At 53.6% G+C, this 26,982-nt stretch overlaps 1 protein-coding gene across 2 annotated transcripts; it reads left to right on the plus strand.

Annotated features, from left to right (window-relative positions):
• The first annotated feature begins 3,210 nt into the window (after positions 1-3,210).
• On the plus strand, positions 3,211-17,366 carry HTR3A (5-hydroxytryptamine receptor 3A). 2 transcript variants are annotated; one of them, XM_004465953.2, is made up of 9 exons: positions 3,211-3,403; positions 6,053-6,219; positions 7,714-7,758; positions 9,612-9,721; positions 11,138-11,307; positions 14,084-14,244; positions 14,597-14,807; positions 14,913-15,134; positions 16,538-17,366. In XM_004465953.2, exons 1-9 carry the CDS (start codon positions 3,337-3,339, stop codon positions 16,837-16,839), a joined length of 1,455 nt encoding a protein of 484 aa, XP_004466010.2. In that variant the 5' UTR covers positions 3,211-3,336; the 3' UTR covers positions 16,840-17,366. The 2 variants fall into 2 exon arrangements, with proteins under 2 accessions (XP_004466010.2, XP_058145495.1); XM_058289512.1 differs by having other exon boundaries at positions 14,597-15,134.
• The last annotated feature ends 9,616 nt before the right edge of the window (positions 17,367-26,982 follow it).

The following is a 26,982-nucleotide window of genomic DNA, read 5'->3' on the forward strand; positions in this document are numbered from 1 at the left end:
GTCTTCCATTTATTTAGGTCTTCTTTGATTTCCTTGAACAATCTTGTATAGTTCTCAGTGTATAAGTTCTTTACCTCTTTAGTTAAATTTATTCCTAAGTATTTGATTTTTTTTATTTACTATTGTGAATGGTATTTGTTTCTTGATTTCCTCCTGATCTTGCTCATTATTGGTGTACAGAAATGCTACTGATTTTTGCGCATTGATCTTATAACCTGCGACTTTACTAAACTCATTTATGAGTTCTAGAATCTTTGTTGTAGATCTCTCAGGGTTTTCTATGTATAGGATCATGTCATCTGCAAATAATGAAATTTTGACTTCTTCCTTTCCAATTTGAATGCCTTTTATTTCTGGTTCTTGCCTCAGTGCTCGAGCAAGTACTTCTAAGACAATGTTAAATAGGAGCGGCGACAGTCTCACTTTTACTTTTGCTTCTCCCTGGTCTCCTCTCCCATTCCTCCCCCCCCCCCCTTTTTATATGGTTTCACCTTCTGCTTCTTTTCATCCTCTTCTCACCCTTTTCTGCCCTCTTCTTTTGCTGCCCCTTTCGGGACATGTTCTGTGCCTGATGCTTCCACCTTCTTCCCATCTCTCTGTCTCCAAATGGGTGGGCTTTTGGGAGGAAGGGACCCAGGCTACACTGGCCTAGGAGCAGAGGGAGAGGAACAGAGGAGGATTGCAGATGGACAAAGGGAGCCGGAAGGGGGCATCCGGGGCAGTGGCCAGGGTGTGGGCAAGGGAACAGCCCAGTGTCTGTTCTTTAATAATGAAATAGCTATAATGGAAACCACAAGTGGGTTTCAATATAGGTGGGTATGTGTCTTTATTACTGCTAAAGGTCAAACCCCGGCTAATCACCAGGTGAAGGGACCTCCATAAATGCTATATGCAGATTTCAAAAAGCACTTAAATAGGAGGAAACATTTTTCCAGAAATTTGAAGCAGATTTCTAAGTGCCAGTAGCCATAAATGGAGGTGAGTGTGAAACTAAGAAGCTTTCTTTATCAGTCCAGATGCTGGGCTTGGGCTGCATTTAGGGACCCAGAGATGTTCCTCTTGAGCCTGGAACCTTCAAGACCTCAGCCTACTCTTCGTGCCCTGCTGCCAAACCTGGCATCTGAGTACATTCATTTTGGGGACATCGGGCGTGTTGCCTTTAGACTTTAGAAGCTCAGGGCATGGGAAGCGGTTGTGGCTCTTCAGATAGAGCATCTGCCCACCATATGGAGGGTCCAGGGCTCAATACCCAGGGCCTCCCGACCCGTGTGGAGCTGGCCCACATTCAGGGCTGCTGCGCGCAAGGAGTGCCCTGCCACACAGGGATGTCCCCCGCGTAGCAGTGTCCCACATGCAAGGAGTGCGCCCCAAAAGGAGAGCCACCCTGCATGAAAAAAGAGCAGCCCGCTCAGGAGAGGTCCCACACACGGAGAGCTGACGCAGCAAGATGATGCAACAACAAAAAAAGCAACACCATTTCCCGGTGCTGCATGACAAGAATGCAAGCGGACACAGAAGAACACACTGTTAATGGACACAGAGAGCAGACAATGGGGGGGGAAGGGGAGAGAAATAAATAAGATAAATCTTAAAAAAAAAAATAAGAAGCTCGGGGCAACCAATATTCTCCCGTTCTACTCGCTGGCATCTCCATTCCCCCAAAAAGGAAGGCTTAGAGCTGGGTTTTGCTTATTTTCCCAGCTTGTGCGGTGATGAAGCACACAACCTAAGAGAAGGGTAGCCACACCGCCTGGAGATTGACTGACCATTCCATGGCCTCTAGACAGGACTGAGACGGACTCAGGTCTGACCAAGGGTAGTTCTAAGTTAACTACAATTCAGAAACTTCATCCTTCCTACCGGGCTTCCAGCCTGTCCGCGTTCAGATTCAACTTGAAAACGCTTTGTTCTTGAAACACGCCATGGTTGATAGGCATGTGGTGTACATATATGTGTACATACATGTTTGCTTTCAGCAAATTTGAGGTAGAAACATCCACGTTTATGTAGATGGTAAATTGGGGTGGGATTCCTTCAAATAGAGTCACCAAGATTCTTTTCTCACACAATTTTGAGCATGCACGGTCCAGTATCCGAGTGATAGATACTGGTCTATTTAACTTACAAGGAGAAAAGGAAGACTTCTTTCAAGAAAAGCACACTTAAAGGAAATGTGTTAACTGGAAATGGCTGCTTAATGGGTACTGGGTTTCGGTTTGAGGAAAAGAAAAATTTTGGAATTAGAGTGCAGTGATGGTTGCACAACGTTGTGAATGAACTCAGTGTCCCTAAATTGTATACTTTAGGATGGTAGATTTCATGTTACGCATGTTTTGCCACAATTGAAAAAACAGTAGAAAAAGTATTTATGTCTATTGAGGAAGAGTGGCTTATTTTTATTGGATTTGACTCTAAACGTATGTATAGATCAGAATTACAAGTGTAAATTTTTCAATCAGTAAAACTTTTTTCTCTACAACTGCCTAAAATATTGTGATCCACTTTGTGTTCCCATTTGCGAATCTCAAGTGTTCTTTTAATAGTAAAAAGTAGTCAACCTAAAACAAATAAGAAAAGCGATGAGCTGATATTGAGCCAAAAAGGGAAACACAGAATTTTATGGGTGGTATATTTATTTCATTGTATACATATTATAGAAGAAATGATAGACGACTTTACACCAAAACATTAACAGTGGCTGCCTCTGGGCTGTAAGCTTATGGATGATTTAATTTTTTCTTCATGTTTTCCTGCATTGAGCATGTACTGCTATTACATATTTGCTGTATATATAATTATACATTCTGCGTGTGTATTTTGAAGAAGGACAAAAGGCAGACACGTGGTGGCCACAGTCCCTCTCCCCTGTCTGCTGAGATGCCCAGGCCCGTGCTTGGCCAGGGCCACCTCGTCCTGTGAAGCGGTAAAATGGCCTTGCTGCTCCTAAATAACTCAGACCAATAGGCCCGGGGACAGGAGTGGAGGCCGCCACCTGAGCACCTGGCGGCAGACAGGCCCCCGCAGCCCCCCGTCCCCAGATGACTCCTCGGCCACCTGGCTGAATGGCTGGACTGAGCTCCCGCCAACGGCTGGCGGCTCTGCGCTCAGCGGTCCCCTCCCCGCCGGCCCTGAAACCTGATCCAGCTGAAGGACTGATTGCAGGAAACCTTGGCAGCCACCCAGCCCTGGGGGCTGGGGCGCGCAAGGCTGTAGCCTCAGAAGGTGCGGCGGAGCGGCCGAGAGAGACGCGCTGGCCGGCCGGCCCCGACGTTGGCCCTCGGCGGGGCTCACCCTGCACGGCCCCTCGGAGGACCCCCACCCCTGCGGAAGGTCGCCATGCCGCTGTCCGCCTGGCGGGCCCTGCTCGCCTTGCTTCTGCCCACCCTCCTGGCACAGGGAGAAGGTAAGCGCACGGCCGGGAAATACGCAGGGCTTGGCTGGCCCTCGACAGGGGTGGGGTGGAGGTTGCTTGTCGAGGGTGGGAGGGTCTTGGAAAGGGTGCAGCTGCGGAAGGCCAGGGGTCTCACCTCCCAGGAGCCTGAAAGCATTCGGAGGCATCGGGGCCATGCCAGGAGGTTTGGGACGTGGAGCCCCGAGGTGAGAGCAGGACCTGCTGAGAGGTGAGCAGTGAGGCGGCTCCAGGTGTCAGAGCTGCTCAATCTCGCCTTACCCTCCAACTCACCAAATAGCAGCTGCAAGGCAACTTCGAACTCCTCTGGCCCGCCCCTTCCTGTAATAAGTGAGAATGTTCTAGTCAGAGAGGGGGCCAGCGGATGAGCAGCAGATCTTACCTAGTAATCGCTCCTCACCTTCCCGGTTTTGTTGCATGGATTCTCTGGGTCACTGTTTCCTAAAACCCCCTTGCAGGGCTAAACCCCTATGACACCAAACTCCTCACTCTGGCCCCCACCCATCCTCTCCTGTCTCCTCTGAATACAGGCAGTTCTGGTCGCAGACGGATTTGTTTCTTTTGCTGCGGACCCATTCGTTCCTTCTCGGGAGGTTTTCTCCCCGTATGGAGGTGGGTTGGGGTGATGACAAGGGTGCCCTCCGACGGCTGGAGAGACGGCCATGCTCGTGGGTTGACAACTTTCCTCCCCGGGAGCTGTCCTTTGGGGATGCTCAGTGGACAAGGGAGCCGGGCTGCGAGCCCTGACTTCCTGTGGCCTTCCTTGGCTGGGAGAAGCCCCATCCCTGCCTTGTCCCGGGGCCTGGTGGCCCCAGCTGGTTTCCTCCAGTCCACAGCTCTGGGCTGTTTGCTGGTGTAGGCAAGAGGCACAGGGAGCTGGGTTTGAGCCGTGCTTCCTCCTCCTGCTGGAGAAATGACCATGGGCCTGACCTGCACCCCTCTGAGCCTTGGGGATCCTTATCTGTCAAATGGGCCATCATGACAGCCACCCAGTGGTTCTAAGATTACAACGATGTTATTACTTTACGGCATTCCAAAGGAGATGCACAGAAAAGAGTCTCCTTCCTCCTCTCCCTGCTCTTCTCTTCTGAGGGAAGCAGATGGCGTAGCAGGGACAGGTGGGCTAGAGGCAGGCAGGGGGATCTGTGGGGCCGATTTGCTGTCGGGTCGTGCATACCGTAGGCAAGACGGGAGAAGATGACGTCATTCATTCCCCGGGGACGCCAGGCCTGCGCACCTGCTCTGTGAAGCACCCTGACCTAACCCTGCCAGCCCCGTCTTCTCCTCTCAGCCTGCCCCTCGTCCTTTAGGGTGCTCTCCCCTCTCTCCTCCCCATCCCCTGCCCTCCCCAAGCATTTCGCCTTCGTATTTCATGGCACCCTTCAACAAGTGTTCCCACTATTTCCAAGAAGGAAAACTGAGGTGCACGTGGACTTCCACGGAGCAGGACTGGGGCTTAGGAGTGGGTCCCCTTGTCCCCGCCTCCCTCCTGCCCTGGGCAAGGTACCATCAGTCTCCTCTGTCCCTCTCTACCCCCCCCACCTCACCCCCCCCCCCGCCTTCCTAACCCTATGAACTGGCCAGGAGAGCAACCCTAAGGGGACTCAGCCACCCCTCAGCTGTGCGTGTGGCGGGAGGGAGGCCCTCTGGGGTGGACTTGGCAGGACGGGGTGGGAGGACAGTTTTCACGGGACACCTGCCCCTCCTTCTTGCCTTGCCTGTTGCAAGCTGGGGGCAGGAAGGAGACTGAGCTGTGCAGAGGCTGAGATCTGAAGAGAGTGAGACAGAGCCGGGGCAGGCCGTGTGGCTCATAAATTGAGCCTGGGGCCACACTCCTTTGCATCCTCTGGCCTCTCAGTTTCCCATGACACGGGCCGCCGTCCCCGCAGCTCCTCCGCAGGCACCGACGTGGAGCCTTGCTCAGCCCTCAGCCTGCTGCACGTGGTCTGCCTAGGGCCACCCCAGCTCTTACAACCAAGCTCCCCCCCGCATCCCGTGAAAGAGTGTCTAGGTCACCCCCTCAAGATAACACGTTGATTTTGGGCAGGAATCTCTGCCAAAGAGGCTCTGGTAACAGGAATTTCAGTCTGGGGATTTTGTGAGGTATTTTTCTTTCGTATTTTTTGAAATTGTGCTAACAGATACAACACAAGATTTGCGTTTTAACAGTTTGTAAGTGTGCAATTCCGTAGCATTAATTGCTTTAAAGATGTTGTGCTACCATCACCCTTTTCCCTTACTTTTACATCAGTAGAAACTCTGTACCCATTTAACAAAAACCCCGTTCCTCCCCCCCCCCGCCCCCGCCCCCGTGCCTGGCAACTACTCATCAACCTTCTGTGAATTAATTAATTAATTAAAATGGTGGTAACAGGTGTTAAACAACATTTTCCATTCTCACCATTTTCCAGTGTACAATCGATGCAGTGTGCTTGATTACTTTTCAGTCTCTGTGGGTTTTTGCTTATTGTAGATATTTCAGAGTGGAATCCTACAATATTGTCCTTTCGCGTCTGGCTTCTCCCACTTGGCTCCTCCGTGTTCTAGCCTGATGCACTCCCTGTAAAAGCTTTCAGTCCCTGGCCCGGGGACTGGGGGCCACCTCAGGCTCCGATGTCCACTTTGATGCACTCCCCTTGCCAGCTCGGCGGAGGGAGGCCACCCGGGCCGGCGCTGCCACCGGGCCTGCCCTGCTGAGGCTGTCCCATCACCTCCTGGAGAACTACAGGAAGGGCGTGCGCCCGGTGCGGGACTGGAGGACGCCGACCACCGTGTCCATCGACGTCATCGTCTACGCCATCCTCAGTGTGGTGAGCCCCCGCCCCACCAGGCCCCCGCTCAGAGGCGGGCATGCGAGGGCCACGGCATCTGTGGCCTGCACCACGGCTGGGGAGGGCAGCCGCTCGGACCCAAAAACCCTGTTTGTCCCGTGGGGCACCCCCTCTCGTGCCCCCGTCGCCACCGGGTCACTTTCTTTAGTGAGATTCTTCACCATTAGGGCATTATAACTCGCTCCTACATCAGCTGTATGTGGGCCAAGCCTATGTCCAAGTCATCTCTATGCTTTTGGTGGCTTACACGGGTCGCTGGCACATGGCAGGTGTCACTAAATGGTTGTGCAAGGAAACAGTTTATTAGTTTCTTACTGAGTGTATTAGTCAGCCAAAGGGGTGCTGATGAAAAATACCAGAAATTGGTTGGTTTTCATAAAGGGTATTTATTGGGGTAGGAGCTTACAGATACAGGCCATAAAGCATGAGTTACTTCCCTCACCAAAGTCTGTTTTCACATGTTGGAGCAAGATGGCTGCCGACGTCTGCCAGGGTTCAGACTTCCTGGGTTCCTGTGTTCCCGGGGCTTGCTTCTCTCTGGGTTCAGGGTTCCTTCCTTCCTGGGGCTGGTTTCTCTTTCCTCTGCGAGCTGACTTCCCGGGGCTCCAGTTTAAGTCTTCAGCATCAAACTCCAAAATCAAAACTCCAACATTCAAAGCCCTCAACTCTGTCCTTTGCCATGCCTTTTATCCATGAGTCCCCACCCATCAAGGGGTGGGGACTCAACGCCCTATCATAACTCAGTCATGCCCAGGTACAGATCAGATTACAAGCATAATCCAATATCTATTTTTGGAATTCATAGCCATACCAAACTGCTCCACTGAGGTAGGGTAGAGTACTGCCCGGAGCAGGTGGAACATTGAGCAGAGATAACAAGAAGGCCACTGCTGAGCTGCAGGGACACCAAGACGCAGGGCACCCTGTCGGGACACGGGGAGGGGACCTGACTTCTCTGTCTCTGCTACAGTCAAACTACCCACCTTGACATTCTCTGAAATCTTTGCATTTTAGTACATCTCTGGAAAGAAACATAGTAAACTGGTTACTGTGGTTGTTTCAGGAAGGGAAACTGGGAATGGGATGGGAAGAGGGAATGATGAACTTCTTTTCATTCATACATACACACAGACACACAGATACACACATATTGTGGGAGGGATATCATGGTACACATTTATATATCATGTTATATATAAATAACACCTATTATTATCTTGATCATTTTACATTTAATATATATACATTATAATAGAAGTTAAAATATTATTACATTTCTTTTTAGGTGTGCCCGAGTAAAAGACCAACTTTTCCTAGCTGACCAGGGAGCTCCACCTTGTCCACTTTCCCAGCCCCGTTTCTTCACTCCTGAGGGAATTAAGATGCAGAGAAGCTCTTTTGGGGGGTTGGTGTGTGCAGTGAGGACCTCCAGCCCGCAGGGCTCCCCAAGCTGATCTCCCTTTCCTTTCACAGGATGAGAAGAATCAGGTACTGACCACCTACATCTGGTACCGGCAGGTGAGCAGGTAGCCCCCCTCCCCCCACCTTCCTGGAATGCGGGCTTAGCCATCCTGGAATCTCAGGGCCTTGGTGAAGGCAGGTGGGGGCAGAGGCTCAGGGGCTCAATGCCACATCCAGGAGTCTAGAATCCTATCCTTTCAGGACTGGGAATTGCAAGCAGCTTAAAGATTGCAGGAGGGGAAATCCTCTACACCCCCTTCTGGTTTCTGAATTCAGCACAGAATCTCAAAAGAGTGCTCATCCAAACTCAGTTGAATACCTGCAGCCGCTGGAACTCAAAAGGCAGCCACTTTCCACTTTCTAAAAGCTCTGATTGCTAGAAAGTTCTTCCTTCTCTTAAGCCAAATGAGACAACAACCAAGTTGGGTGATGGAAACCGGGTAATTTCATCTACTTAGTCCTCACTGCCGGGGCCACCCCCCACTCTTGGGGCTTCTGATGGGCCCTGGTGAAGCACAGGTTTCTGGGCGCCTGAGGCCTTGAGGGCGTTGATGACTTAATGCTCGGGGCGGGTGTGGGAGGTGGGGGGCAGACAGCAGAGGCTGCTGTCCAGAGGCGGGGTCCTCCTCCGGGGTTGTGGGGAAGAATGGGGACAGAAGGGAAGCTAAAGAGGCTGGAGACGGGGAGGGGGACAGATGACACACCTGTAGACACACCTGGCATAGGTGGGCCTCTCTACCACCCCCTGGGAATGCTTTCCCACCACCACCAGTGCATACGTCAGCGAGTAGGTGGAGGGAGAAGCTGGAATGCTGACCCCTTTCCACCTGCAGAGAGATTCCTCAATACAGAGCACAACCTGCCTGCAGGAAGGGACCCAAATAAGCAAAGGCAGCCTGGAGCTCTCTGTGTCAGGACATCAGGCCTAGGCCCTGTCCCGGGGCTTCTAGGGTCACCTGGCTGCCCCAGCTCTTTAAAGTCAGCCAGGAGGGAATGTCCAACGGCTGTGCTAAGGGATTGGCATTAGAGATATGAGCTAAACTCAGGCGCTGTCCACATGAGCTCACATGCTTGCAGAGCCAACAGACAGGTGAACAATTAAAATGCAACGTGACAGCCGCCCAAATGGAGCAAGCACAACCACTAGCCACAGGAGCAAGAGGTGGCCCTGCAAGGCCCGGGGAGTGGGGGCCGTGGACGGTTTCCTGGAGGAGGGAACAGGTAGAGGCCTTGGATAAGTCTAGAAGAATGTGTAAAACATACCTTGGTAAAGCAGACAGGGATTGCAGCAAGGGAGAGAGAATGGTGTTTGCAAAAATGTGGAGGTTTCCGTAGTGTTTGATTCCATATGACTGGAGTGTAGAATTCACAGAGAGGCATGGCAAGAAACCCAGCCTCGAGGGACCAGATTATGGACGCCTTCTTGGCCATGGGGTTGAACTTTACATCTGGGTGCCATTGAGGAATTTTAAGCAAGGAAGTTACACAATCAAATTTACATTTTAGACCAGCTATTCTGGCAGGGCAATGGAGAATGCATCGATCAAAACTTAACAATAATTATCTCTACCCTGTGAGATGGATATTCTTCTTTTTCTTTACAAGACTCAAGATGTTATTTGTCTAAAACCAAAGTTGGTAGACAGGGGACTCATAATGTTAGAAATGACCAAACACCTGCCCGGGATAGGGTGGCTCTGTCTGTGTCACATATCCAGGCAGGTAGTGTGTGAGCACGGAGACGAGGGGACTCGAAGCTACTGCTGAGTGATTTGGGTGCCACCCACACCCAGCTTTTCCTAAGAAGCTGCCCACCGGTTGCCTGAGCAAGGAGGGGAGGAGTTGGCCTGAGATGGGCACGACCCTCCCCGAGGATGGAGGGCACCTGTGACTGTCCCCTCCTCCCCTAGTACTGGAATGACGAGTTTCTCCAGTGGAACCCAGAGGACTTTGACAACATCACTAAGCTGTCCATCCCCACTGACAGCATCTGGGTCCCCGACATCCTCATCAATGAGTTGTGAGTATTGTCATCTGGCTCTGGTGGCCAGGCGGGCTAGGGACAGGAGAAGGTGGCGGGCTGGGGGTGGAGGCGGGAGACCAGAGCCCTACTAGCACCCCTGAGATGTCCCACCCAGGCTCGCGAACGTCCAGGTACAGCTGCCCTGTGGCCCCAGTTCCCCTTTGTCTTTTGTCCTTTCCTTTTCTTTTCTAAACGCTTCTTTTTTGATACCTGATGTCAAAACTCTGTACTTATTTGTCCAAGGCCCCTATCCCAAGAGAAAGGAAGCCAGAGAATCAGTGCACATCTGTTATAATAAATGAATGAGGGACAGCTGAATTTTGAACAGGGACAGTAATATTACAGAAAGGAAGGGAGCATTGACAGCGGCCACCACTCCTGGTCTCGGGAGATTTTAAGCAAGGGTGGGGTGGGGAGGGGCTCACTCAAGCCTCTCAAGTTATCCCTGTGCTTCAATGGCCACAGGTTGCACCAGCCTTTATTTCCAGCAGCTAAACACGGTCTTCTTCAGGCTCTTTCAGGCTTTGCTGCTTGGACCTCCAAATTCAAGGGCAGGAGAGGTGGCTGGGGGAGATGGATGGAAAGGAGAAGCGGCAGGGAAACAGTCACCCTCCACTGGATACCCATCGCACTGCCCAGCTCCAGGCCCCCACCCTCGCTCTGTTTTCCAGGGCAGGCAGTTGACCTTTGCCCCCGTGTCCTGCATGGCACAGCTGGAGGGAGTCTGGTTTAAAAGGTGAAGCAGCCTTAGGCTAGACACCCTATGCCTGAGCCTGATTCCACAGAAGACTCCAGGCTCAGGGCCTCTGTTCAGCCAGCTCCGTGCCACAGTGGTCACTCCAGGGAGCCCAGGGGCGGGAGGTCAGCCAAAGAGAGGGATTCCCCTAATTCTTACCAATGACCTCTCTAGTTCCTTTTCCTCCAGAAATGATTATTCTCATTTCACAGGCCTTCTAGGGCTGGGAAGCCAACAGGAGTCAGAACCGGGGTGGAACCCAAGGTTCTGCTCTCCCTCCACACCTGCCCCTTGTTGGGGCTGGTGGTGCTGGGAGCTGAGCCCTGCCCAGCCCGGGGTGGGTGACAGCATGGGGGCAGCTGGGCATACTTACAGCACATGGCATTTGAGCCCTGGACTCCTTCCCTGTGTTTTGTGGCTACAGTGTCAGGGTAATAAAGAAGGAGAAATGCCCTTCACTGCTTGGAAAGTAGCCTTGACAATGACAAGTAAGGACCCCAAAGATAGATAAGAAGGCTGGGGAAACTGAGGCCAGACCACACTGTCCACGTTTTCCTGCTGCCTCGACCCTCCCTGGACTTGGTTCCCTACGGGTTACTCAGCGATCTGCAGACTCACAGGGCAGGGCCTGGGGGCTGCTTCCTGAGCCCCCCCACCGACCCCTCTTCCCCGGCCAGCGTGGACGTGGGGAAGTCTCCAAACATCCCGTACGTGTACGTGCGGCACCACGGCGAGGTCCAGAACTACAAGCCCCTGCAGGTGGTGACGGCCTGCAGCCTCGACATCTACAACTTCCCCTTCGACGTGCAAAACTGCTCGCTGACCTTCACCAGCTGGCTGCACACCAGTGAGCATGGGGGCTGGGGCGGCCGGGGTGCGGGTAGGGGGCTGCAGGGACACCTGAACGAGGGGGCCGTCCGAGGATGCATTCTTTCTTCTTCTTCTTTATTTTCTTTTAAATGTTACATTCAAAAAATACGAGGTTCCCATAAACCTCCCACCCCCCTCACCCCACTCCTCCCACATCAACAACCTCTTCCATCATCGTGGCACATCCACTGCACCTGGTGAATACATTTTGGAGCACGGTTGCACCACATGGACAGTGGTCTACATTGTAGTCTACTCTCCCCCAGTCCACCCAGTGGGCCATTCTCTTATCCAACTGACCACTTCCTGTCTTAATGCACGGAGCCTCTGAAGCCTCATCTTGGGAAGGGGGCTGGTGTCACCTGCTGCCTTTGCTGCCCCTCAGGCCTTGCAAGGGTTTGACAAGTCATTGTGCTGCTGACTGCAAGGTGCTTAGTTAAGAGCAGCTCTTTTCTAACATCGCAAACAGGGTCTGGCACTGTCTCTCAAATCTGCCTAATTTTTTTCATTTCCACCACAACCCCCTAATTCTAGCCACCTTCTTCTCTTGCCTAGGTTACCTTTTTTGATAACTAAAAAATTATTAGAGCAGTAGTAGGTTTACATCAAAATCATGCAGAAAGTATAGAGTTCCCATATATACCCCCCCACAGTTCTCCCTATTATTAATATCATGCATTAGTGTGATACAATTGATGAATCAATGTTACGAATTATATTAACTATATTCCATAGTTTGCATTAGGGTTCACTTTTTGTCTTATACAGTTCTACGGTTTAAAAAATTTTTTTTATTCTTGTAACATAGGCACAACCTAAAATTTCCCACTTTAACCACTTCCAAGTATTCAATTCAGCAGTGTGAATTATATTCAAATACTGTGCTAACATTCCCACTGTCCATTACTAATAGTTTCCCATCACCCCAAACAGAAATTCTGCACCAATTAAGTGTTAACTCCCCATTCCCCGCCCCTGGTAACCTGTATTCAAATTTCTGACTCTATGAATTTACATATTCTAATTACTTCACTGAAGAGAGATCCTGCCGCATTTATCCACTTGTGTCTTGCCTGGGCTTCTGCATTAGCCTCCCAACTGGGCTCCCTCATTCATTCTTGCCCCCTCCAATCCTTGCTCCTCACAACAGCCAGAAAGGTCTTATTAAAATGCAAATCTGATCATGTCATTCTGCTTAAAACCCTCGATAGCTTCCCAGCACTCCTGGGAGACAATCCAAATCCTTGGCTGCAGCCCTGCAAAGTCTGGCCTTGCCCACCGGCCCCACCGCTCCAGCCCCATCTCCTGCCCGCTCCCCTGGGCTCTGCGCCAGCCGAGCCGCCCTCCTTTCTAGTCCCCAACCCCTTGTTCCTTCACTTTCTCACATGCTGCTTCCTCTCCTAGGCTGCCTTGTCCCCTCCTTCTCAGTGTCCTGCTTCCCGCTGCCCATCCTCACCCCCGACCACACCTGCCTGGCCAACTCCTCTGTATGCCCTTCTGAGACCGCCTGAGGGTCAGTCCACACCTCTCGTCCCCAGCCTAGACCATGCCTGTCCCCAGTCTTGTGGCGGCCTGTTCTCTAGGGCACTTGTAAGCACTTGCTCAATGTCATCTTCTTAACTAGCTATAAACATAGAAAGTACAGCAGTGTGACTTTCTTGCCCATCATCAGTGACTGGCACAAAGGAAAAATGCTTGGCACATTTTTATTGAGTGAACATTAAGGTAATTTCTATAGGTCTAGTAAAGCAAACATGTCCCTACTGCAAAAAGGCCGCTTCCAATATGTAATTTCCTTGAACAAAAGCCATAATTACAGCTAAAGTCCCCTTTGACCTCTACCCTCAATCCTAAACTCTTCACCAACTCCCCACACCAAGCGTTAACCACTTTTATCAGTATGAATTTCATTTATGTTCTTCTAGATCATTCTGTATGCCATGCATATCCACACGTGTGTGTGTGTATGTATATGTACACACATGCACAAACACATCTATGGAAATATATGGAAATTATTTTATGGGCTTTTATTTTACATAAATTATTATATTCTATATACTATTAGACATTGTAACTTGCCTCTTTTAACTCAACAATGAGTATTGGACATTTTTGCAAGTTAGTGCATTTTAGAACTTTCTTATAAATTTTAACTGCTATGGAATGTCTCATGATTGGGATGCATCACTGTTTATTAATATTTTCCTGATTGATGGACATTTAGATCTTTTCTGCTACTTTGCTGCAGTCAGTACTCCTCTCCTTCCTAGGGCATATGTATCGCTGTTTCTCTAGTGTAAGTATAGAGAAGTGGAACTGCCGTTCTGCAAGTGGGGATTTTGCTTATTTTCCTATTTCACCTTTAAAGACAGGCAGTTCTATCAAGGCAAAGGTGAAGAATGTTGACTTGTGTTTATTTCCTACATGGGTAATTCTAACGGGGAAATCTAGAAAGGTGTTTGGAAAGGCGGGGGGCCTTCCTGGTGAGTGGTTGGTGTGGTTCTCTGCATTCTGCTGTGTGTTTTCACCCCCGCCCTCACTGCAGGCCCCTGAGAGAGGTGCGGCGTGTGATATGACCTCATTTTGTGCCTGGGAAACTGAGGCTCAAGATCAGGGGTTGAGACTTGAACTCGCGTCATCTGAGATCAAGTCCCCTCGGCCGCCCGTCCCGCTCCCCCACACCCCCATGCCGCGGTCTGCCTGGCTCCCGCTGCTCAATGCCAAAGCCGACTGGACTTCTCCTCTCTCAGTCCAGGACATCAACATCTCCCTGTGGCGCTTGCCCGAGAAGGTGAAGGATGACAAGAGCATCTTCATGAACCAGGGCGAGTGGGAGCTTCTGGGGGTGCTGGCGCAGTTTCGGGAGTTCAGCATAGAGAGCAGCGACTGCTACGCAGAAATGAAGTTCTACGTGAGTGGGGCAGGGCTCGGGCCTGGGCACCTTGATCAGCGAAACGCCGGGCCTTCCCACCCGGGCGGACTTAGAGGGCAGGGAAGAACGTCCTTCCCAACTCCCATGTCACACGCGGCCCTGACCTTGAGGCAGGCAGACCGAGAATCTTGGGGGGATTGTCCCTTGCTGATCCTGAAGCAGCCACTTCTCTCTAACAGCCAGAGCCAGAATATGGGGTCTGTCCATTTCCTCCTCCAGGAGGCCAGGTTGAAAGCTCTATCAGGCGAGGGGGCTGGAGGTGGGGGTGGGAGGTCGGGGTGCAGAGCCTGCCTGGCCCAGGCTGCCCCCACAGCGCCTCTCCCCGCCCCAGGTGGTGATCCGCCGGCGGCCCCTGTTCTACGTGGTCAGCCTGCTGCTGCCCAGTATCTTCCTCATGGTCATGGACATCGTGGGCTTCTACCTGCCACCGGACAGTGGCGAGAGGGTCTCCTTCAAGGTCACGCTCCTCCTGGGCTACTCCGTCTTCCTCATCATCGTGTCCGACACGCTGCCCGCCACCGCCATCGGCACGCCCCTCATTGGTAAGGCCCGCTCCCGGGGCGGGGTGGGGGTGCCCAGCTGGACATGGCGACTGCGCCCTCCCACGTGCCGTGCGTGTCTCTCCCTGCCCCACCCCCGGTGCGCAGGCGTCTACTTCGTCGTGTGCATGGCTCTGCTCGTGCTGAGCCTGGCCGAGACCATCCTCATCGTGCGGCTGGTGCACAAGCAGGACCTGCAGCAGCCCGTGCCCGCCTGGCTGCGGCGCCTGGTTCTCGAGAGAGTCGCCGCGCTCCTCTGCCTCGGGGAACAGTCGCATTCCCATAGGCCACCAGCCCCCTCCCAAGCCACCAAGACTGAGGACTGGCCAGGTGAGAGAGGGGAGGGTCCCGCACTGGGGCGGTGGGCACCTGTGGCTCCAGGCACTTGGTGGAGCACGGCATGCGACGGGCCAGGGAGGGCCTGGGCACTGGGCGCTGTCCCGCATGGGGCAGCGTGAACGCGCGCTGTACCTTGGTGAACTCTAATCTGTCTGGGTATGGATGGAGAGGAGTGAGAGAGGCAGAGGCTGAGTGTGTCAGGAGCTGAGCTGGCCGGGCTGAAAGTGTCCTCTCTCCCAGATGGACCCAGCGACAGGTCAAAGGGACCCTCAGGCGGCGAGTGACCTCCTTGCAACACATGGTTAAATATTGCAGCCAGGATTTCCAAAACTCTTTCTAAGCTGCTTGAAGACCAGGTCCTTAGGAGGTCAGGTGCCCAAGAAGCAGAGACGAGGGTAGAGAGGCGCTAACGGGGGCCTCGAGCCCCCGAGGAGTGGCGACGGCCGCCAGCTTGGTTTGGGTGGGCTGGCTGGTTTGCTGAGCGCCTTGGGTCCCACACGTGTGAAGCACTTTCACTGCTTGCCGGTAAACCTTGTGGCAACCCAACAGGATGCCCATGCTCACTTTTTAAGTGGGGCCACGGAGACATGGAGAGGATCAAGAGCTCGTCCAAACTCACAGAGCCAGAAACTGGCAAAACTGATTTGAACTCAGGCCCGCCTGACTCGGCGAGCGTCGTTATCACTCCACGGCACCGCATCTTGTCCGTCTTCCTGGCGAGGCCAGGCCTTTGACATGAGACCTCTGTCTCTTTGAAGACCCTCTCGCCAGGGGCTAGTCAGCAGAGCGAGCCAGTCTGCCAGCCTACCACCTAATTTCCGTTTACCCGGTGAAGGCAGCTGTAAATGAAGGCGAGTTTTCTGGCCCATTAGGACTTGGAATCATGAAGACGAAGGCTGTGACCACAGGCTGGCCCTTCTGAGGCAGCATGACTATGAGAGAGAGCACTGGAATGGGAGTCCAGCTGCCTGGGTCTTGGTGGCCTCACCAAGCCTGTGGCCACAGACTACCATTTAAGCTCTCTGCGCTTTAGCCCGTTAACATGAAAAGTAGGGCTAGAAATCACCCCTGCTCTGCCTCCCTCCTGGGGCTGTTGTGAGGCTCAGACGAAATAATAGACATCAAACCCTAGGCTAAAAAATGCACAGGCAGGACAAACACCTAATCCATGAGTGCGGTGAGCTGAGAAGGGGTGTACAGGAATCTTCCGTTGTATTGATTATGTTTATTTACTTCAGTTGGATGGCAGGTACACAAATACATGATTTCATTCTTTGTGCTTTTTATGCCCGAAATTGTTCAGACTAAAACATCCCGTAGGGCTGTAGTGACAGGAACGGTGCTCCGGCCACGCTGGGTCTCTGTCCCTTCCCAACGCACTGCCCCTCTTCCAGCCATGGGAAACCACTGCAGCCACCTGGGAGGACCCTGCGACTCGGAGAAGACCCCGAGGGGCAGGGCCAGCCCTCCGCCGCCGCCGCCGCGGGAGGCCTCGCTGGCAGTGCGCGGGCTGCTGCAGGAGCTGGCGGCCATCCGACACTTCCTGGAGAAGCGGGACGAGAGCCGGCAGGTGGCCCGCGACTGGCTGCGCGTGGGCTCCGTGCTGGACAGGCTGCTGTTCCGCATCTACCTGCTGGCGGTGCTGGCCTACACCGCCACTCTGCTCACGCTCTGGTCCATCTGGCAGTACTCTTGAGGGGGCACGGCCCCGCAGGGGTGGGTGGGGGCTGGTGAGGGTGGGCTGGGGTTTCTGCTCAAGGCACAGTCCCACCCACTTTTTCCCATGTCTATGCATCTCAGTAACCCTGCACCAGGACCTGGGCCCATACCGCAAGAACTTGGAATTCAGTCCTCTTCCCCAACTACCCACGAAGGCTTTCCAACCTGCTGTCTTAGCTCGGGAGAATCCCACACATCCCCGACCTCACGCTAGTTTTCCATCAACCAAGCCTCAGTTTCTCCATTGGCATGACCCCTGAATGAGGCACTTTGGAATTCAGCAGATCTCCCCCGGCTTTGTTTTTAGATTGAAGGCAAAACCAACTCTCTACTCCCTGGGGCTGATAACTCTGCGTTAGGTGTTAGGTTTATCAGACCCCTAATGTCTCCTCCCCCACCTCACCTGGCCAATTCCATGGACATGCGTGCCTCCAGCAGGTGGCGGGGATACGTGGGGGTAATCAGATAACACGAAGCCTGAATTAAACTCTCTTCTTGACTCTTTGTCAGCAGCTTTGGGAAATGGTTGAGGGGTGGATGAGGAGGAATTAATGATGGAAATGATTCACAGATTCAGTTGTTTTGTTGTTTCCTGCCCCAGGGAATTGGAAGGTGAACAAATAAGGGCTGTTATGACGAAGAAATAATAGGAGGTGGGTTTTCAGTTCAGGACTTGAACGCTTAGCAATGGAGAGGAGGAGAGGAGGAAGCAATCCCCTGGGAAGATGCCAGAGGGATCCACCCAGTCCTCTTATCTCTCTGGGCCCAGGATCTCCAGAGGATTAGGCGCAAGCTCTCTGCCTGCTTGGAGGCTTCCCCAAGGGGACCCAGCTGTGGAGACAAGAACATCAGCACCACGGCCAGCACCAGCCAGTTTCGGGGTTGGGAACCAAGGAAAAGGCGGAGGCTTGCCTTTACCTATCTCCTCTGCAAACTCTCAGCAGCTGGCCCTGGCACTCCCACCAGGAAGCAGGACCCCGAGGGAAGCAGAGCCGAGGCGACGGTCTTTGGTCTTGTGCTAGCCTGCCCCCCTCTCCCAGACATCAGGGTTTAAGACCAGCCGAGGACATCGTCCTCCATCACCCCATCCACCCAGCAAGCCTTCAGAGGAAAGGAATGAGGGAATCCACCCAGGGTGCTGCCTGTCTCAGGGTCCTCAGTGCATGGTTAAGGCTTTCTGGTCCTCCCTTTCTCCTCCCACCGTTTTTCCTCCCTGTCACTCATAGGAAGGCATGGTGGGGAGGGAGCACGTGACAGAGCCGGGCTGGAGGGAAAGGACCCAACAGCAACATCTGGGGATGAGTTCTGACGTTCCTACTGCCTTTTCCTGGTCAATTATAAGGGATTCAGTATGGAAAACCAGCAGCTATTCCTTGCCAGACTCCAGACTCTGCAATTCTAGCTGGTTGACCATCCCAGAGGCTGAGCCAAGGGCATATGCTTGGACCTTCGGGAGCTTCATGTCTGAAAGAGCCTGGAGGTCAGGGATGGGGACCTGTCTGATTGAGCTTCTCTCACCTTCTTCTCACTTCACCCCAGATCCCCCAGGATGCAGCAAGGACACATCAAATCTTGTCTAACTAGCTGCTTGTTCCTAAGGTGAGCTGGGAATGAGTTTTCACCTATTACCTCCATCCCAGACAGATGTGCTTTTGATATTAGTTAGGGGTTGTATATTTATCTTTGCTTTGTTTTGGGTAGGAATAAGTCTCCCAGCAAAAAGTAGATTGTGGGGGTGGGAGTTGGCCCCTTCTCGTAAGTGTGGCCTCTTGCAGAACAGAAAGTGGACTAAAGATGGAATTGTTCTTTTCAACCCTCTTGGGATGTCCCTTGCAGCCCATTCTTTGGAGCCTGGTCTTGGGACCAAAAGCAGCCTCACTCTCTTTGAACTTGCTTGGGCCAGTCATGACATTAGGTGACTCATGATTCAGGCCAGAGGGGAAAGGTGAACCGTCTGGGCCTGTCAATGCACCACTGGTCAGTAAGTGGGGACTATTGACAGAGCGTCCAACCAGAGAGCTAGTAAGACACCAATCAACCTATTGATTCTCCATCTCCCCCTCCTCACCCTTCACCCACAATCAATGGGGCAACGGAACTCAGCACTGAGGTGACCAATTAACCACCTTGTGGATGAACTGCCACGTGTAACATCTTCTGCTCCACTAGCCACATCCAATCAACTCATCAATCTAGCATCCAGGCCATGCAGCCCAGGGATGGGAAACTGAGGCCCAGAGATAGAGAATCCCCCAGCATGCTAACTCCTGTCCACCAATACTGATCTTGGTCTTCTCCCAAGAAGCCCGTCACCCTATCTGGGGCATGAGGGCCTTCTGAATTTCCCTCCCACCTGTTGCAATTCCCCAGCTCCTGCTTCACCTGTGCCCTGTCATCCGAGCCCATTCCCTCTCATTCAGTCCTAAGCAGAGAGAGACAATCCGAAACCAGCCCTGTCTTCACGAGGACTCCTGAGAAGCTTGCTGATTCTCTATCTCATCTCTACTCTGCTCCTGCAACTTTCTCTGTTCTCTTCTGATCCTCCCAGCTCTGCTCTTTCCTCCTCCACTTCTGTCGTTTCTCCTAAAGAGTTTCCACGAAAGGACTTGCTCAGCCTGGACCCCTCCGATCCTCCACAAATTCATCCAAAGGCTGGACCATGACCACCTGGGCTCGAGGAGGCCGAGGGCCCCGCCCCTTCGTGCACTTTCGAGGCTACTAGGCTAGCCCACGTTGAGGAGCTGAGCTCAGGGTCCAGGATACAATTGCCGGGAGGCCTCCTCTCTGGTCTCTCTGAGCGGAGGGGGAGGGGAGAGCCTGTGGGGAGGTGCTGCTCAGCATTCGCAAGCTGGAGTCGTTCCCTCCCCCACCTTCCCCCAGCCTCCCAATCAATACATTTTGAATCTAATCTAATAACAGAGATTTAACGAGGGGATAATGCGAGTGGAGCAGCCAGGCGCTTTGTCTCTTCTTTCAAGCCGCAGCTGGGGCCTATTATGCGGGGACAATGCCCCATGCTAATCACTCCCCCTCTCCCAGAGTGTTCGGGGAGGGGCAGTGGGCAAGAGAGGGCAGCTCCTCCCCTGATTGGAGGGGAGTGGTGGGGTGGAAAAGAGGGGGTGAAGTCAAAGTCGAGAAGGGTCTGGACGGGCCACACACAACTGTCTTGACCTGACATCAACTCATCGGCTTCCTCCCCCCCCCACCGCCCCCCGCCCGACATTCTACACCCTGACCAGTCAGAGGAGGGAGCCCAAAGAGTGCACACAAACAGCCCATAATTAATAATCAGCTGCAGCGCCCATGGCTGCGAGTTGGGTGCTTTTTTTCCCTTTCCTTTCTCTCTAACTTGGTCCTCTATAATTTAAGCTCTCTCAGTGAGGCCTGTGATTGGCCAGCCCTGGCTGTCATGATTAGAGAACTAAACCCTGGTTTTAGGGACTGAGACTGTCCCCCCTCCTTTGAAATAGAAGCCTGCTCTACATCCCCTTCTCCTCTCGCTGGGACCTCCTAAGTGGGCTTGACCTGCAGGAGGAGGTGTGGAGGTTAGACCATAGGAAGAACTTCCTGATAACGATATTCCTAACTTGAATTAGATGGGAAGCCTGCAAGGGAAGGGACGGAATGTCATTTCCTAGAAGCGACGGAAGATCTATCTGGGTTGGGAAGGAGGAAGGGTCTGCCTGGCTTTCCTCCATCAGGGCTCTAGAAGGAGGAGCCCAGGGCTCGTCGCCTCCCACCTGGAGGCCCCCATTTCTCTTGGCAACACTTTATTGGGGAGGGTATGACTGCAAAGGGGCGTGACACCCCAAATGTGAATTTTGGCGCCATCACTTCCTGGTTGGGATGCGTCAGACAAGTTCTTAACTCCTCAATTTGTAAAACGGGGGCTGTAGGTGTTGTCGGGGTGCCACGCTCCCAATGACAGCAAAATGACAGGGACATCACGAGGCCAGGAGTAAAGGGACTCCTGGGAGCAAAGCAACTCTTCCTTGGGCTGCTGTCACAGTCTCGCCAAATGAGTGAGAACTGCTGCCTGGGGAGAGGGGAACTGGCTTTTCTCCTCTCTGGCCCATTTCAGAGATGGGCAAGGTGATGGGAGTCAGCCACCATGCGGCCAGAGGGACTACAGAGCCTGCCTCCAGCAGGCTCAAGCCAGATCTCAGCCTCTCGTAACCCCTTTCCTGGACAAAGTTAGCCCCTGAAATCACTGCTTAGGGTTGCTGCCTGGCAAAGTGGGGGTACCTGGGCCCGATGTGAGGGGCTCACCCAGATCCTGGCCACGTCCCTCCTGTTCATGCCACCTCTTGGCAGAGGGATGCTTGATGAGCATGACCGGCTGGGCTATGGGAGCCTGGGAATTCGCCTCCATGTGCCTGCCATTCACGTGGGAGGACCCCGACTCCAGATTCAGAAAGAGGCGCCTAGCCTAAGGACCAGTAAGCGCTGGCCTAGGGCAGCCACAACCCCGTCCTTCCAGGTTCTGTCCACAGGGTGGCAGCAAAGCCCAAAGGTTCCATGGTAGGTACCCTATGACCCTTCTTTTCAGCCCCCCCACTCCTGCTTTTCCCCAAAGAAGCCTCCCTCCCTCCCCAGGGGCCTCTGCAGCCCCCCTCTCTTCCAGGCCAGCCCCTTTCCTGGGGCCAGCACCAAAGATTCTGCCCCAGAGTGTGTGGTATGCTGTTCTGAAACTCTGGGCAGAGTGGGCCCTTCCCCCCCCAACCTCAGCACCCCCAAACGCCTGTGCACACACTGACCTCTAGCCACTGCGCCTTTTGCAGCTCAAGCCTGGCCCTCGCACTCAGCCACACGCTTGGCCCGAGCTTTTCTCCCTTTCCTGCACAGGCAGGGAAGGTACTGATGCTCGAGGATGACGAGGGCCGTTTTACCCAAACCCACGCATGTAAAGGCCCGGGGAGGGCTCTCTGCCTTCTCTTCTGCCCAGGTCTGCAAGGCCTCAGGCCAGGGCCACAGGGTTCCTAGGGTGAGCGTGAGGAGCAGGGGGAGGGTCCGCAGCTTGGGTGGGGGGGACACCGAGAGACACTCACCCAACGGGCAGGGGCAGGACTGAAAGGACACAGTTGGTCCCAAATGACATTAAGGACATGCCTCTTTACCCATCCCATGGCAAGGCCCATAGCTACGCTGCTGGCATGTGCAATGGGTGTGTATTAGTTACCTACTGCTGCTGAAACAAGCTATCAACTTCAAGCACAAATTTACTATCTTACAGTTTCAGAGGTCAGAAGTCCAAAAAGGGATGGGCCAGGCTGCCAGCCTTCTGGAGGCTCCAGGTGGAATGTTTCCTTGCCTCTCCCGGCTTCTAGAGGCCACCCCCTGTCCTCGGCTCATGACCACTTTCCCCATCGTCTCTTTCTTACTGACCTCTGTTTTGCCACAGCTCCTTCTCTGATTCCCTGCCTTCCTCTTTCCCTTATAAAGACATTTGGGATTACTTCCGAGCCTCCGTGGATAATCCGGGACAAATTCCCCATCTCAAATTCCTTGGCTCAACCACACCTGCAAAATCCCTTTTGGCATGTAAGGTAATACATCCACGGGCTCCAGGGACTAAGAAGTGACCATCTTTGGAAGGATGTTCCTCTGCCTACCTACCGTGAGACCTTGGGCAAGTTGCTTTACTTCTCTGTGCCTCAGTTTTCTCCAGGTAGACGAGCCTGGCAGGAGACAGTGGGACAGGCCAGGACCCCCGCCCCACCCCCAGGCTCTACTCATCTCCTTCCTGGGAGGTGAAAGGAGTTCAGCCTGGGCTAAGGGCTTCCTGAGGCAGGAGGTATAGCACAGAAGGGAGCGTGGAATCACCCTGCTCGGAAGCCTGTAACTCAAACACCTGTCCCCTTCTCCTGATCTACTTTCTGTGTCCCAGAAAGCACCCAGAGGCAGGGAGTGGACAGGACACGCTCTGGAGGACCTTCCCAGTTTAAGGCCCAGGACGTCCTGCCTCTCCATCTACCTGGCACTTGTTCTCGTTGCGGGCACAGCCACCCCCTGTCCTGTTCATCCAGTGACTCCTTGTTCTGGCTCTTCGCTAATGAAACCCAAATCACCACCAGGGTTTAGAATTCCCACCTAAGGCTTCACCCCTCAAAAGCCTTTGGAAGGTGTGCAGTGTGTTCTCCTACTCCCCAGCCTCCCCAGCACCTGTTCTCCACCCCCTCCCCGACTTCCTTACTCTCACCGTCACTGTATGTCATTTATCTCTTCTCCGATTGTTCATTTTACATTTCTCTTGGCTTCCAGCCTGGGGCCTTCCAAAGGCAGCAGGTATTTCTCCGGTCTGTTCGCCACCAGCTTGGAGCCTGGCACACGCCCTTGGCTTTGGATGGACTGTGTTTGGGAAGAGACGCCTACCCAAAAACCCTCTGGAATCCCTTCTCTGATGGACTCTTGAGTGCTCACAGGCGCTGCCCGTTGGGTGGGGAGCAGGGAGCAGAGGCTGAAGAGAGCCGGGCAACGGAGGACAATGTCCTGGGGAGCCTGGAGGGCGCCGGGGGGGTGGGGGTGGCCTTGAGCAGGGCGGCGGGAAGGCCCTGGTGCCACCTGCTTAGCGAGCCTTCTCTGACACCCCTTTACAGAGCGACCCCCTCCCCCAGCGGACGTACCCCCTGGGCCCCAGCTAGGGTGGGCTGTGGCTCTGCCCAAACCCTGGGCTCCTGAGGCAGATGCTGGGACTGGCAGGGGGCAGGTGCTCGATATTTGTTGCGTGGACGAAGGGGCTGGGGATCTACCTGGGTCCCTTCCTGCTAGGATGACTTAGACCTTACTTGGAGTTGGAGGCGTCTGGACAACACGCTGACACGGGCTGTGCCGGGCACGCCGGGCGCGTGGCCACCCTACCTACCTCTGGCGGGTCTCCGGGCGCTCGTCCTCGGTGGGGACCCCGTGCTTCCAGCCCCAGGTCTCTGGCCTGGCCCCGGGAGACCCGCGGGGGGTGCGGGCAGACGCGGCCTCGGCCCTCGGTCCATTCGTGGGGTCGCGGCTTTCCCCCTGACGCTGGCCTCGAGGTCAGAAGGGTTTCTCCTCCCGCGCCCTGTGCAGCCCCCTGCCGCTCCGCGCCCACCCCTCCCCCCGGAAGGACGGGTTGATTGGGGAGCAGGAAGTGGCTTGGCCTGCGGCGAGGCCTGGGCCGCGGGCGGAGAGGGGCTCCGGGTTCGAGGGCCTGCTCCCGGCCCCTCCTCCACCCAACCCCAGCTGCTCTGCGCTTGCGCAGGGGTGGGCTGGGTGCAGCGCAGCGGGGGGTGGGCGACAGCGGGTTTCAGGTAGGCCCAGGGCGCCTGGACAAGCCATTGCCTTCCAGGTCTACTTTTCATGAATAATCCTTTTTGCGGAGGAGAAACCCTTTCACTCCCCTGCAGAGCAAAGAGAAGGAGCAATTGTGTTGCTGAAGGAGGAAGTGGCTTCCAGCTGCTTCCTGACAGCTCCCCGGGGGTCCTCCAGAGCTGAGGAGTGGAACCCAAATCCGCCTGGGGCCAGGTCTCTGAACCAGCCCCCAAAGCACCCGGCCTGGGGGACACGGTGGAAAGGGGAGTGGGATGAGAGGGCTCCCCTGAAAGCCCTTGGGCTTATACTGTGGTTTGGGATCAGTTTCTCTGGCCCCTTTGTCCATCTTGGCCCCGGCTGCTCCCCGGGGCCACCGAGTAGGGTGGCTCAGGTTGTGCACTGCACAAGCTAAGGAGCACCATTTACACAGGCCCGGGACCCCGATGTGCTCGGAGACCCAGAGCAGGGCCACTCAGCAGGTTCCTTGTTTGTGCTCTCCCTAGAATATCATCCTGGCCAGATCCTCCTCAACCTACAAGATCCCGCTCAGGTTTCACCCCCCTTGTCTAGGTACCCACAGCCCCCACAGAGAGGTGGGTTCTACGACTTCCTGCACGGGATTGCAGTCACCTCAGTGTCTGCCTTCCCCTGGGTTCTCAGAATCCTACTCTTCTTTGACCCACACCATTCCTAGCACCCATGGGGCACCCAGTGACTGAACAGTGGAGCTGAGAGGACCTTGGAGGGCATCTTGTCAACCCTTCCACTGCACAGAAGAAGATGCTGTGGTCCAAGAAGTTAAAAGGACTCATCCCCAGACGCTGAGTGCGAAGGGAGGCAGACTTGGGCAGCCACCGGCACTGGGCCTTGGGGATGCCAGGGGGCAGTGGGGGGGGGACTGAGTGCAGACCCCCAGCCTGAGACACTTGGACACGTGGGCCCAGACCCTCTTTCCAGGAGTTCTCTGCCTCCTGTCACCCTCTCCTCTCCCTCCTCTCGCTTTCGATGAGTATTTTAAAGGGTATTTTGACTCTCTGCTGTAATAAGAAACCAGCAATTAACTATTATAAGGCCGTTTTACAATCGTGTGGAAGCCCTTTTTATCCACTTTGCATTAAATGGTTCTATCTTTTATCCCTAGTTTTCAGGAATATAAAACTTTACAGCATTTGCTGCAAACCTTCATACTTTGCTTTGCCATTTACGGCTCCCTTTGCAGATATATCTCTCACATAAGTAAGACTTTCGTCTGTACAGTAGCTGGGGGGGCACGCTGGCTCGCCGTGATTTCGTCCGTCCCCGATGGTAGTTGGGGAGCAGCAGCGATCAGCTCGGCCCGAGCTCCCTGCAGGGTGACCGGAGCGGAGCACCAACCTTCCAACAGTGCTGGCCTGAGGGACCCTCTGAGCAGAAGCCTGAGTGTTTTACTCGAACACAAATAAGGACGGCACCTCATTCGGTGGCCGTGAGAACGCGCTCCCGTGTCCCGACCACGAGGGCTCCGGCTGCTGTCTGAAGTCCATGGGTGCCCAGCACAGAGGTTGTGTTGAGGCCACGCCTCCCACGGGCTGCTCCCAGCCAGGGACATTAAAAGAGGCCCATTCCTGGGACACAGGGACCTCCTCCACAGCTCGGCGGGGCCGTCCTCTCACTGCACAGCAGTCTGGAAAGATCCTTCCCACTCTTTTTCTCCAGCAAGGCTCCCTCCTCCTCATTTTTTTTTTAAGATTTTATTTTATTTATTTATTTTCTCTCCCCCTCCGCTCTTCTCACCCTGCTGCTTTTGCTGTCTGTATTGTCTTCTCTTCTCATTTTCTCTCCTCTAGGATTCACTGGGATTCGATCCTGGAGACCACGATGGGGAGAGAGGTTCCCTGTCAATTGTGCCACCTCATTTCCTGGTTTCTGCCGTGCTTCACCTTGACTCTCCCTTGTCTTTCTTTTGATGCGTCATCTTCTTGCTACGTGACTCATTTGCACGGGGCACTGGCTCACCGCACGGGCACTCACATGGGCACTGGCTTACAGTCCAGGCATGCTTTCTCTTCTTTTTTTCACCAGGAGGCCCCAGGGATCAAACCCAGGTCCTCCCGTGTGGTAGACGGAAGCTCTATCACTTGAGCCACATCTGCTTCTGCCCTCCTCATTTTTCCTCACAGGCATTTCCCTTTATGAGATCCTGGCACACTCAATTCCAGAGCACCTGAACTAACACACCCTGATTTACACACAGGAGTGTCACTGACAGAGGTCGCCCACATATTGTTTATGAAGATAGCCATTAGAAAGACACAGGGCCAGAATGATGTGTATGCGTTTATATGCAATGCTAGAGGCAAGGTATATGCATCTCTAGGCACTGAGAAAAGTGGGTGGGTAGAAGCTGAGAGCTATAAAGTGATACTAATGCAACACGTAACTGTGGACTGGATCACTAGTAGCAAGCTGGCTAGATGTTATGTGTTGTGGTCATAATAACAATTACCATGTGCCAAGCACTGTGGCAAAACACTTCACATTCATTATCTTCCTGACATACATATATACATTTGTGTTTATACACAACCCTATGATAGGTACAATTATCATCTCTGTTTCATAGATGCAAAAACAAGAGGCCGAGAGAAGGGTTGCAAGTAGCAAATGGCACAACCTGGACTGGTCTGTAGATATGTGTATGTGAAGCTAGAAAATAAATAGGTGTAAGCAGGTGGGAATAGATGGGTAAGTAGACATACCTGAACATATGTGAAGAAGAGGTATGAACACGCAAATAGGTGAGGCTGTACAAACCTTTTCCCCCAATCACCTAAGTGGCCTAAGGGGCCCCAAACTGCCT

This window comes from Dasypus novemcinctus, chromosome 27 (genome assembly GCF_030445035.2).
Source record: "Dasypus novemcinctus isolate mDasNov1 chromosome 27, mDasNov1.1.hap2, whole genome shotgun sequence".
In the NCBI taxonomy this organism is placed as follows: Eukaryota; Metazoa; Chordata; class Mammalia; order Cingulata; family Dasypodidae; genus Dasypus; species Dasypus novemcinctus.